The 12,549-nt window shown below is 61.8% G+C and overlaps 1 protein-coding gene across 4 annotated transcripts in view; it reads right to left on the bottom strand.

The window, feature by feature from the left end:
- The window catches only part of ONECUT3 (one cut homeobox 3), a 39,453-nt gene extending 29,742 nt beyond the window's left edge, over positions 1 to 9,711 (bottom strand). For 3 of the 4 annotated variants that reach the window (XM_068920161.1, XM_009685270.2, XM_068920162.1), the window contains exon 1: positions 8,635 to 9,711. In XM_068920161.1, the coding sequence (XP_068776262.1) occupies positions 8,635 to 9,664 (1,030 nt within the window). In that variant the 5' untranslated portion in view covers positions 9,665 to 9,711. Of the gene's footprint in view, positions 1 to 6,617; positions 6,704 to 8,634 lie in introns of those variants that run through there. The other variant, XM_068920163.1, reaches the window with a different exon arrangement.
- Between the last annotated feature and the right edge of the window lie 2,838 nt (positions 9,712 to 12,549).

The following is a 12,549-nucleotide window of genomic DNA, read 5'->3' as shown; positions in this document are numbered from 1 at the left end:
AATTAAATAGGAATTGCAAACCAGCTGCAACTTGCAGCAATTTGCAGCATCGGACTCTTGAGGGCTGTGCCATAGTGCCCCACAGTCCATGGGATTTCTCCCAGGTGGGCTACCACCAGAGTCCACTTGGACACGGAGGCTGGCAGAGGGACCTCGGTTATCATATGGCTTCTTCCTTGCAGCCCATTGCCTGGCTGCTGTTTGTGCGCCGCAGTGTTACAGGCAGGATAAGACCCTCCGTGCCCGGAGATGTGAGGCAGTGGGGCCAGTGCCTGCACAGAAGCTGAGCTGGTAAACCTGCAGCTCCCTAGGCCTGTTGAGGCGGCTCCCCGCTGGCAGTTCAAACCTCAGACCCACATTTTGTCCGCGATTTTGGCATTTGCTCCATGTCACTGAGAAATCTGCATGGAAATACCTCGAATCTCTGCACATCCAGAGCCTCGCCCTCCAGTGACCCCAGCCCCAGCATCTCCTGGAGGCGGCGGCTCCCCTCGCCGAGAGGCGCAGACTCCCCTTCCCTGCAACTGGAACTGAGCAGAATGAGAAAATATTGGATTTGTTTTCTGGAGGAAAAAAAAAAAATCCAATATTCTGTCTGCAATCCCAGACTCTGTGCCTGGTTATCACAGGAAAATGCTGTAAATCTCCTCTTTCCCCACCAGCAGGGGAAGAAAGACCAATTCTCTTTTAATATTCTTATTTTCTCTCCTCTTTTAAACCCCATCATTTTGCAGGCAGCTCTGCAATCTCTTTGTTGACCAGGGCTTAAACCTGCTCTCCCGGCTCCCCCGACCCCAGGAAGTCTGCCTCGCACACCCTTCCCAGCAGCTCTCGGGCAGCGGCAATGAGATTTTAATAGATGTATTTTCAAATTAGTTCTGGGCCTTTCAAGACTTATCAGTTAAATGAGGTTTTTCAAATTGATTCAAAGGTCACTCTGAGAGTTTTCTCTTCTCTGTTATCTCTCCCTTATGGTTTCAGTGGCAATTGACAGGACGGAAAAAAATCACCCCCTCATTGTACGCCCAGAAAAAAAACAAAAAACAACCAAACACCCAAAATGCGCACCCAAAAAAGACAACTAAAAGCCGGCCACAATAAAGCCCCGGGGTTACCAGCCCCGCGGTAACTCTGCTTTGGGGTTAGGGTCCATCCGTGGCAGACAGCAAAAAGATGGGGGGGATTTGAGGGGCAGACTTTGGGGGTCACCTTGCAAAGCAGCAGGAGAAAGGGGAGACTGCTGTAAAGGGCTCGAGTGGTTTCTAACCGAAGCTGCCACTCAGAGCAGGGGCGAGATTATTTCCTCGTTGGGGGTGTTGGAGGGGGGGAACCAGATTTAATATTTAACCGGTGGGAGGTTTTATTGGCCCCTTCTGACGCGCAGATTAAGAGCAAACAAAAAAATTAGCCTGAGAGGGAGCGAGGCGGCTCGGCGCGGCCCGGCCCCGGTGCACTGATAACGGGAGGCGGCGCGGTGCGGGGCGCGGCGGGGCGCGCAGCGGCCGCCCCCGCGCAGCCGCCGGCGCCGGTTCGTGGCTGCCTCGCGGCGCGCAGGCTGGCGGCCCCGGTCGCCGCTTCTCGCGGCCCCGTGGCCCTCCTGCGCGGCTGGCGAAAGTTACCTCTTATTAACGTGAAAACTCCCAAACGCAAATAATGTTTCCAGTGAGGAAAAAGGATTTCTTGCGCTCTATTTTTTTCTTTTTTTCTTTTGAGGCGGATATTTCCTCCCGCGTGCGGAGGGATGACAGCCCGAACGGTTCCCATCTCTAGCCCAAAACAATACTTTTTCTCCCATTTTACGGCTGCGAAATAATTTGCGCCCGATCCTATAAATCTCCCCCGCTACGGAGGCAGCTTTTACCCCATCGCTCCTCGGATCCGCGCGGATCGAAAGCAGCGAAACGGCCCGGGATTTTCTGCGTCTTTCGCGGCCTGGGCGCGGAGCCGGGAGCGCTGGGCTGCGCGGCCGGAGCCGCCGCCCGGGGCAGGGCCGGTGCCCCGGATCCGCGGCCGCGAGGCGGAGCGGAGCGGGCCGGCAATACCGTACTGCTCCCGGGAAGGCGCCGTTGTTGAGCTAAAGTCGTTTGCGAGGGGCTGAGATTGAAAGAAAAGTAGGGAAGATAAATGTTTAGAGGGTTTTGTGGCAGCGCATTCTTGTCCTTTATTCTTAAAAGTATTAGTATCAGTTAGCAGTTAGTAGTATTAGTTAGTAGTATTACTACTAACTAATCACTAATCAGTAATTAGTTAGTAGTTAGTAATATTAATTAGCACTACTAATTTTAGACTTTGCCAAACGTCTCAGGAATTTGCTGGCCCTTTGCATTGCCGCAGCCCCGCGCTGGTTCCTCGAGTTTCGGGTGTTTTGCTCTTTGAACAGCGACGCTGTTTCGTGCTGCACTGGGGACTCGCTCGGGGGAGAAGAAAAAAGAAAAGAAAAGAAAAGAAAAGAAAAGAAAAGAAAAGAAAAGAAAAGAAAAGAAAAGAAAAGAAAAGAAAAGAAAAGAAAAGAAAAGAAAAGAAAAGAAAAGAAAAGAAAAGAAGGAAAGAAAGGAAGAAAAAGGAGAAGGAAAGGAAAGGAAAGGAAAGGAAAGGAAAGGAAAGGAAAGGAAAGGAAAGGAAAGGAAAGGAAAGGAAAGGAAAGGAAAGGAAAGGAAAGGAAAGGAAGAAAATAAAAAAGAGAAAAACGAAAAGAGAAAAGAGAAGGGAAAAGACAAAGAAAAAAGAAGAAGAATGAAAAACGAAAAATGAGAAGGGAAAGAAAAAATAAAGAATAGTAATATTAAAAAAGAAAAAGAAAAAGAAAAAGAAAAAGAAAAAGAAAAAGAAAAAGAAAAAAGAAAAAAGAAAAAATGAAAAAGAAAAAGAAAGAGCAAAAGAAAAGGAAAATGTAAAAGAAAACGAATTCGGATGACTGCTCGGCGAAGCCTCTCTCGTCCGTTGCGAGCAGCGGGTCTATCCTGCGCCCGATTTGGGGATGGGTCTGGCTCCCTCCGGGGCAGCGCGGCCGCGGGACCCGCTCGGCCGCCCCTGCCTGCGGGATCTCCTCTTGTCTCCTTGCAACGGGAAACATTTTGGGTAAGAAGTAGTCATTCCCGCTGCGGGGGGGCTCCGTGCACACACGGCCACCGCGCACACACGGTTGGGCGGCTGCGGCGGCCTCGCGCGTGGGACCGGCCCCACGCGTGACCTCGCTCCGCCACGGACCGCGCTGTCTGCGCGGGAGCTGATCGCACCAAGCCGGCTCCAGCCGTGCGGGAAACCGGCGCAGCGCCCGTACCGGGCCGGGAATGCCTCCCGCGCCGGCTTCCTGCGAGGAGGGATCCTATCGACTGGCACATAAATCTGCTCCGCGGATCAAATGCTTTATGCAACCGGCTGGATTTCGCACGCAGAAGCGCACCTCGCAGCAGCAAGGGGAAAAACATCAAATGATTTATCAGCTAAGTGCTAATTCGAGTTAAGGACAAATAAACGCAGAGATGGAAGAGTGACCGTGTTTCAAAAGGAAAACAACGATGTTATCGTCCTCCCCCATAATAATCACAAGCGAATTTTCTGTTCCTAGGTATATGGATAAATCTGTGGCGAGGATGGGGTTTTTCATACCCAGGTCCGCAGGGCAGTGGCCCCTCGGCCCTCCCGACCCGCCGAGCCCAGGGCCGAGCACGTGAGCAGGGGGGCCGGGAGAGGTGGGAAGGGGAGCCGGCGTCGGAGATGTCACCGCCTAAAGATGCTTTGTGCTAAAACGGCAGAAATCGTCCCAAGAGTGCCAAGGGAAAAGCGCACACGCACCCATTGCCCTACGGGGGTACGCAGGGATAGGAGCGCACCACTGACCCACGGACACGCAGGGGTGGGAGTGCAGGTGAGCACACGGCTCCCAAATAAGCGCATGGGAAAGGAGCCGGGTGCCGTGGAGCCTTTTTTGCCCTCTCTCGGGAAATGCCAGTGCACCGAGAGACCAGAATCGCGGGTGAGGGTATCGTGAGTGGGGGGGGGGGGGCTTTCTGCACGCTCCTCTGCTTGTGCGGCTTTAAGAAGAAGCCCAGCAGCTTTGGCAAGCTTGTTCCCTGGGGGAGAAATCGCTCGGAAATTTGCTACCCCATGTGGGGATGAGATCCGGAGGTGGCAGAGGCAAGAGGGGGCTGTTGCTTGCTGGATCCGGGATCTCTCCGGGGATGCATGGGCGCCTGCAACCCCCCGGGCCGCTCCCTGCCCGCCCGGCCGCTCTGAGCAGCGCAGCCCGCCGGAGCCCTGCCGCAGCACCATCGGCTGCTAGAGGTTCAGAGCGAAGCTGTAACCCTGCAGCCAGCCCGGCACAACCCCTCCAGGGCCGAGGACACCAGCTCACTCTGCTCCCTGCTCGCCCGCAGCCACGGTCTTTTCTGCGGTCCCTCGAACGAGGGTGCGGGGAGGGGGCCTGGGGGTGCTGCAAAGCACGGGGCTCCGCTCCCTCTAATCGCTAATTAAGGTGGGAGCAGATAGGGACCACTCTGATCCCCGACGGATAACTGGGCCAGGCTAGCCCTGGCTCTTCGGGGAGGGCTTGACATGGCGAGGCGAGATTTGAGGCTCCGTGCGAGGAGTGGGGTGGGGGGGATCCCCGTCTCCTGAGTCCCGAGCTGAGTCGTCCCACTGCCCAGTCTAGAGCCTCGACCAAAGAGGGGGCGGGCACCCCCCTTAGCACTGGGGCGCCCAGCGCCTCCGGTGCTGCGGACAGAGGGACCGAGTAGCGCAGGGATAGTGCAAGCGAGTCTCTGCTTGCACCCCAGCAGCAGCCCCGTGAGGGGCAAATCCTCGCCCGCAGCACCAGCGGGGGTCGCAGCCCGTCCGTGTCGCGCAGGCCGGGCCTGACTCGACGGACTCAAAGGGCGCTTTTCGGGGGGGAACATCCCAGAGGTGCCGCCCGCGGTGGCCGCGCAGCGAGGCTGGGTGCTGGGCGCTCTCCCCACCCCGCTCCTCGCCAGCCCCGGGCCTCGCAGGCGGCCGCGGAGCGGGGAGGGGGAAGTGGGGGACGAAGTTTGCAGAGCTGCATCTGGAGGGGAGAGAACTGCGGAAAGATGGATCGGCCGAGGGTACGGATGCTTCTCAATGGGACATCGCTATTGTGCAGAGCCCGGAGCGAGAAGAGCCGCTGCCCGCCCGGTGCTGGAGGGAGACGACGCACGGAGGTGCAGGCTTTGGGGAGAGGGGGTAGCTTGTAGCCCCCCGGCTGCTGCGCTGCCCGGAGAGGTGGCAGGGCCCTGGCTGAATAATTAATGGCTCATCTGCGCATGGGGCGGCGAGAGGGGGGAATTGGAGTGGAAAGAACAGAAAAGCAGCAATTGCCATTTATAGGGGCCCAGCTTGTTTATTGATCCTCTATTTACTGACTCGAACTAATACATCAGATGGACTCCTGAACCCGGCCAAATGGCCTGCGCTGTGGGCCTGGCGTGGGGGCCAAGCTGGCAAGGACCAGCCGTCCTGCCCCGTGTGCTGGGCGCCCCGCCGGGGACGGGCGTCCCGGGCAGGGCCGTGTGCCAGGGCTTGGCCGCGGCCACACTGCCAGGCTCGGTTGGCCCCACTCCTGCTGCCGGGGCCCAGGCCCCGCCGACCCCGCTGGGGCTCTCCCCGCCGCCCTTCGCCCTGGCTGTGACCCCCGCCCGGGTTCTCCCGCCTGAAAAAAACTTTTTTATTGCAGTGGGCGAGGGGGCCACTCTGCTATTCCCAGGCTGCGGTTCCTGCCGCAGCCCGGCTCTGCTTCGCCGGGGCCGGGCCGGGGGTTGCAGCCCTCCTGGCCCCTCCAGCTCCCGCTCCCAGCCCAGAGCTGCTTCGCGGCGGCGCTTTCCTAGCGTTTGGAGACGGTATAAAAGGACGAGCAGGATCGATCGGCGGCCCCGGGGTGAATCAGGGGGAGGAATTCGCCTGCATCGATCGGAGAGGCCGGCCCCCCCCAACCCGACCCCCTTCCTTATAATCACGCTTTTAAAGGCAAATTGAGGCCGTACACGCGGGGGCTGGCACAGGGGCCGTGGTGTGGGAGCCGCTCGCGATGAGGAGCGGAGCCGCAGGGAGCCCGCGGCCACTCGAGGCTCCCTGGCCGCGCCCCGCCGTGCGCCCTTGGGGACCCGCGGACCCTTCGCGGCCGGACCGGCTGCGGAGCCCCGGTCCCGCTTATCTCTCCAGTGGCTTCCCCCGACGCCTGTATGCTGCGGCGGGGCCGGGCTCGGCCCAGCAGGAAAACCACAGCCCTGAAAAGCCAGAGGGCTTTAAAAACCGACCTCGGCTCCCCCAGGGGCCCCTCGGAGGGGCTTTAACGTGCCCCACGAAGAGGCTCACCGGGGTTGACCCCGCGCACACCGCCTGGCCTTCCCGCCGCGGCTCTCCGGTCTCCAGGGCCGGCTCCTTCGGCGCGGAAACATGGCGAGAGAAACGAAACCGGGGCCCAGCGGGGCGGCAGCGGCGCCGGGAGACGGGAACAAAGCCATCGGGCCGAGGAGGCCTCGGAGCGGCCGAGGCGGCTCCCCCCGTCCGGGCGGCGCGGTAACCGGGGACGTTTCATAGCGCGGTTCTCCCGGCGGCGCCGCCCCGATGGGCCACTCGGTCTCGGCGGCCGGGGTGCCCGCAGCCCTGGTCCCGCGTGGGGAAGCGGTGGTTTAACGAAGGCGAATTCATCGTGGCGTTTTCCTCGAGGAAAGCGAAGAATTACGAACTGCCCCTACGAAACGATGATTTCAATTTACGGAAGTAAATTTCTCCCTCGCGCAAAGCGCCCCTTGGGGCAGAAGGAAGGTCGCGGCAGAGAAATTAAAAACCATTTGGGGGAGAATAAACCTCTCCCGATACCGGGCGAAGGACGGAAGCAATGGAAGCGGGGAGAGGGCCGAGCCCCGCCGGCCTCCGCCGCGCTGGGGTCAGGCTTCCACTGCGGTGCCCGGGCAAGCCGAGACCAGCGGGCACGGACCTTCCCGAACCTCTCGGCTAAGCGGGTTAATTTTCTTCATCGTAACCACTGGTATTATTTTAAATTTTGGCGAGTCAGAAATCAGCCACCCACCGCTCAATTAGCCCGAACAACGGGGGCATTTAAACGGCCGATCGCGGCAGTGTTTAAATCTTTATTTACCAGAACCTTGTAAAGCCAGGAACAATTTGCATTCTATTAACTGCTTTTCAATAGGGCATCGACTGGAACTAAAAGATGCCACTATCCTGCCCTAATTAAAGAGCAACTGAATTACACTAAATACATATGAACGCTGCTCTCCTCCATAAATAACGGCGGGCTCCTCGCCGTGCGGAGCGCCCCGGCGGGCCAGACTGCCCTGCCCCACGGGGAATTATGATTTCTTTAAAAAATACCCCTTCTTCCTACGACGCGCAGGCACTGCCGCTTGGGCTCACTGAGCCCGGGGCCGTCTTTCCCGGGGAGCGTGCGGAGGAGCCGGGATGAGCCGAGCCTAGGGAAGAACAGCTGGGAGGGATCCCGCAGGTAGAGCCAGTCACCTCTCTGCTCGGCTCTGACACCTCTTCCAGCCCTTGGCCCTTGTCTCTGCTCGTCCATAAACAGACCCCAGCTGCGCTTGCGGCTCCGCGGACCGTGGAGGAGCGCTTAGCCGGGCCACCCCCTCGGAGCCGGCAGTGCTGCAACAGCCACCGGCGACCACAGCACGGCCCGCAGGTGTCTGCGCAGCGATTACGCGTTTTTCCAGCAAACACGCCTCTGACCCTGCGGCCCAAGCCAGCCTGAGGCCACATAAACCCCTCCGGGGGCGGCCGCGGAGCCGGGCGGTGGGCTGCGCACCCCCGAAGTGGAAACGGGAGGATATTTGCTTCTTTTCGCCGGGGGAGCCGATGCCTGCAGAGGGACAGGAGCAGAGCGCCGGGCACTGCCCAGGACCCTCTACTTCGATTTTTGGTCCCACGCAGGCACCACTGTTTCCCCGGCAGAAACCCGCTTTGGCCCGAGGGGCGAAAACGGGCAGCAGGAGGACGGAGCCGGAGGTATTGCAGAGCACAGCTCGGGCCCCAGGTACTGATCGGCGGTGCCAAACAGAAAATGAAGGAGCTCTAACATCGCCCTAGGGGCCGGGCTGCCGCTCAGCCTGGACCCGTCGGCCGGGGGCGGCAAGGTGTCAGCAGCGCGCCGGGGTCCCCAGCGCAGGGAAGGGGCCGCTTCAGCGGTCGGGACTAAACAGGAAACAATCGCCGGGGCTAGAGCCAGGGCAGCGGGGGCAGAGTGTCCGGTAGTACCGAGCAGCCTCCTGCATTAATATTCCCGGCTCCTGTGACCTATGATCTCTGTATTTGCAACAGCAGGCCCGGGGGGAGGGGGGATTTGCGTTAAATATAATTTCCTTCCCTATCTTCTCAAGACTTTAAAGCAGCTGGTAACAGCCCCCCGCCCATACACACGATCGCTTCCCGATGTCGAATAGCAGGCAGAGAGCACGCCCGGGCTGCGTGTGCGTCCCGGCTCCCCTCGGCTGCCCCGTGTGCGCTTTGCACAAGCACCGCGTGTGCAAGGGGAGGCCCTAGGTGTGTGACAGGCCGGTAGCACACACGTACACATGCAGCCGCACACCCAAACACCCTCGAAGGTTTCGGGACTAGGCTCCCAGGTGCCCTCGCACACCCGCCGTGCCCTACCTGCGAGCCTGAGCGCGGACATCCTCTGAAATTCCGGCTCCTGCAACCATTTCCACATCCTCCGGAAAGTCTCCCGGCCCGACTTGAGCTTACTCCAGGGCTTGGGGTTCCGCAGCAGGTCCGACAGGGTGCCTTGAGAGCGGCACAAGATCCTCTGCGCAAAGATCGCCTGCGGGATGCTGTAGCGCTTCAGCTCGGCCGTGATCCGCTGAGCCACCTCTTTGGTGTTGATCTCCTCCACCTGCCCGGAGCTGCCGGGCTGCGAGCCCGAGGCGGTGGCCTGCCGCTCCCGCTCGCCCAGGAGGGAGCCGCTGGGCTGAGCGTGGTGGTGGCCGTGCGGGTGCATCCCATTGAGCGGCGGCATCATGGCCGAGCTGGGCGCCGCCAGCCCCCGAGCCAGGTGCTCCTCGCCCCGGGACAGCATCGCGGCGTGCGAGTCGAAGCCGTTGGGCGAGAGCATCTTCTCGTTGGGCAGGTGGCCCCCGGGGCCGTAGGGGGCCAGCGGCTGCTGTGCGTTGTGCAGGCTGCCCAGGCCGTTAGGGAGCGGCGAGAGGGGCTGCCCCATGGACGGCATGTCCTTGGGGTAGTGGCTGTAGAGGTTGCCCATGGAGGCGAGGCTCCGCTCGTCGCGCATGAGGGTGAAGCTGCCGCTCACGTTGCCGGCGAGGCGCTGGTGCGGGTGGTGGTGGTGGTGGTGGTGGTGAGGGTGGTGGAACTTCTCTGAGACGGTGGAGATAGGCGGCAGGTGCTGCAGGGGGGTCAGCGTCGTGTAGGTGCTGCTCAGGCTCATGCCGGACGGCGACTCGCAGGACATGCTCATGGCCGGGTGGAGCGGGGCGGCCAGGCTGTGCTCGGCGCGGTAGTCGCCTCCCTCCAGGATGGAGGCCATGCTGGAGACCATGGCGGGCCGGGCGTGCGGCACCAGGTTGCGGTGCGAACCCTGGCGCCCGTGGGCCGGGCTCATGAGCTCGGCGGGCTGCGAGTGCGGGACGCCGTGCAGGCTGCCCAGGTTCTCCATCGCCAGCTCCATGGTGTCCGCCGGGCTCTGGCGCTGCCTCGCCCGCTCGCTCGCTGCCTTCCTCCCCCACCCCCCCGGCGGCTGCCGCCGCCACCTCCTCCTCCTCCTCCTCCTCCTCCTCCTCCTCCACCGCTGCCGCCACCCCCCGCGCCGGCTGCCCGGATTAATTCAGACTCCGCGATTTGGGGATCGATGGCGCGCGCGCGCCCCGCGGTCAGGCCAGCATGATGCGCCGCCGCCGCCCGCCCGGCCGCCCCCGCGCGGCTCGCTGCACCGCCGCCCGCGCGGCGCGGCGCGGCTCCCGGCCGGGCGCGGAGCGAGCCGCGGTGCGTGCGCTCGGGGCGGCTGCGGAGCGCCTCGGCCGCCGGCTCCCGGCAGCCTCGCTCTGGGCCGCCGGCGTGACGTCAGAGCCGCCCCGCCCGCGCCGCCCCGCCTCCCCCACCCGCGCCGGGAGCGGGGGGGGGACGACGCCCCGAGCGCGCACTCGCCTGCGCCCCGCGCTGCCGCCCCCCCCCGGGGCGCACAGCTGGGGGGAGCGGGCACATCTGGCGCGGCGGCGCGCCGGGGTTTGGAGTGCAGCCGGGCCCCCCCGCGCAGCTGGATGCACCGCGCAACTGCCCCACCGGGATCCACCAGGCTTCCCCCCATCGCCCTCCGCACCCCCCGCACGCATCTAGCTGGCCTCCGCCTGTGTCACCAGCATACAGCTGTGGCCCCGCAACACACCACACCTGGCCCCAGGCAGGCCCCTTTGGAGGCACCTCTGTCTGCCACCCGCCCCCCATCTCTGTCCCTCAGCACAGAGAGGTGCTCCTCATGGCAAACATCTGGCGGCACCGCATCCCGGTGCGGGCCAGCCCACACCGGGCCCCCTGGCACACACCTGCACCCACGCCATACAGGCCCCCCGGCACACACTGCGCTACCTCGCAGTGACGTACCTGGCTGCACTGCACACCCGTGCACTCTGTACACCGCTGCCCCCGGCACACACCTGGATGTCCCCCACGCCTGTACTTCAGTGCACACATCTGTCCTCCAATGCACACGTCTGGATGCTCCCCCTTCCCCAATCCTCAACATGCGTCTGTCCCTCCCCACCGGTCCCCCACAGCTGGCGGCACACCACATCTGTCTCCCACACCTGCTCCCCGCCCCAACCGCCTTTGCTCACACCCTCTGCCTCCCAGCCTACCGCCCTGTACACACATCTGTCCCACAGGACACACATCTCTCTGCACTGCTGACAATCCTGTCCCCTTAACACGTGTCACCCCCATACCTCGGTAGCCAGCACACACAACTGGCTGTCCCTCATACTCCCCCCATACCCCGCACTGCCCCCAACGTCCCTGGCTTCACATACCTGGATACCTCCCACTTCCGGGTCCCCCTTGCACACCCCCGGCTGCCTCCAAACACATCTATCCCCCCCCCCACCTGACTGCCACACAGACTTACCTGTTGCTCCAACACCTGCTTGCCTGCTCCCCAAATACTCTCGTTCCCTCAGCACCTCTGACTGCCCCCCACACCTGGATGCACCTCGAATACAGCCTGAACCTCTCACTGCCCTCCAAATATAGCCGTCTCCCCTCCAGATACATCTCCCCCCTGCCCCGGTCTGGCTGCCTTCTCAACACCTCTTTTTTCCCCCAAACCTGTACCTCCCAAGACACACAACTCCTTGCCCTCCACATCAGGCTGCCCCTCCACACTCCTGTCCCCCTGCTCCTCCCTGCCTCAGCCACACTTCTGCGTCCCCCCAGACCTGGTTGCCTCCTCCACACTTGTCCCCACTGCATCTGGACGTCTCACATGCACACCTGTCCCCAAACACACCTGTATTCCTAAACACCTGTTTGTCCCCATGCCTATCCCCCTCCATTCATCTGCACCCTCGCCTGTCTGTCCCCCCCGCACCTATCTGGCGGGGACAGCTATGGTCCGTGCCCCGGTGGTCCCAGTGGGGCAGCCCAGCCCCCTGGGGCTGCTATCGGGCTCCCGGGGAGTGGAGGCGTTTCGCAGCTGGGGCCCTGGGGGGAACCGCGGTTTGTCTTAGCACGGGGTGGGGGACGCGGGGAAGCAATGTGGGAACGCTCCGTGGACACGCGTGGGGCCGGCACACATAGCGCTGCTCTGCAGGACACGGTGCAGTGGTGATGGGCAAAGAAAAGAGAAAGGGAAAGGGAAAAGGTGAAATGGAAAGAGGGAAAGGGAAAAGGAAAGGGAAAGAAGGGGAAATAGGGGAAGAGGGAAAGGGAAAATGCAAAGGGAAAGGAGAAGGGAATAGAAAAAGGGAAATAGAAAGGGAAAGAGGGAAAATGGAAAGGGAAAGGGAAAATGGGAAAGGAAAGAGAAAGGGAAAAGGGGAAGGAAAAGGGGAAGGGAAACAAAAAAAAAAAAAGGAGAGGGAAAGGAAAAGAAAGAAGAGAAGATGTGAGCCGAGTTTTAGGTCATCGAGCAGGCTTGGTCTTGGGGCTCTTTAGCAGCAAGTTTTCAGTGTCTCTCGCGGTCCCCGGGGCCGGACCCAGGCAGGCGCCTCCTGCCACCACGGACCCCTCCCGCAGAGCAGCGAGACGCGACAGCCGCAGCCACCGGCACCCCGGGCGAGCGGCGGGCAGGCGGGGCCGGCAGCCCCCGGCCAGCGGGGCGCCCCGAGGCGGGCACCGGAGATCGCTCCGGCGAGCCCAGGGCCGGGAGCTGGGATGTGCCCGGTGCGACCCGCCAGGCTCGGGCGGGCACCGTCAGGGCTGTCCGGTCCCCGGTGAGCTGCAGGGCTCCGGGAAGCTGCCACGACTGAGGGGGGCCTGGGAGCTCTGTCCTTTGGGCAGCAGCGAGAGGACAGCCGGGAGGGGAATACTGAGGGTGTCATCCGGTACCTGAATTCGCAATGA

This window comes from Struthio camelus, chromosome 26, assembly GCF_040807025.1.
Source record: "Struthio camelus isolate bStrCam1 chromosome 26, bStrCam1.hap1, whole genome shotgun sequence".
Taxonomy (NCBI): Eukaryota; Metazoa; Chordata; class Aves; order Struthioniformes; family Struthionidae; genus Struthio; species Struthio camelus.
This window is presented reverse-complemented; position numbering and strand designations above follow the sequence as displayed.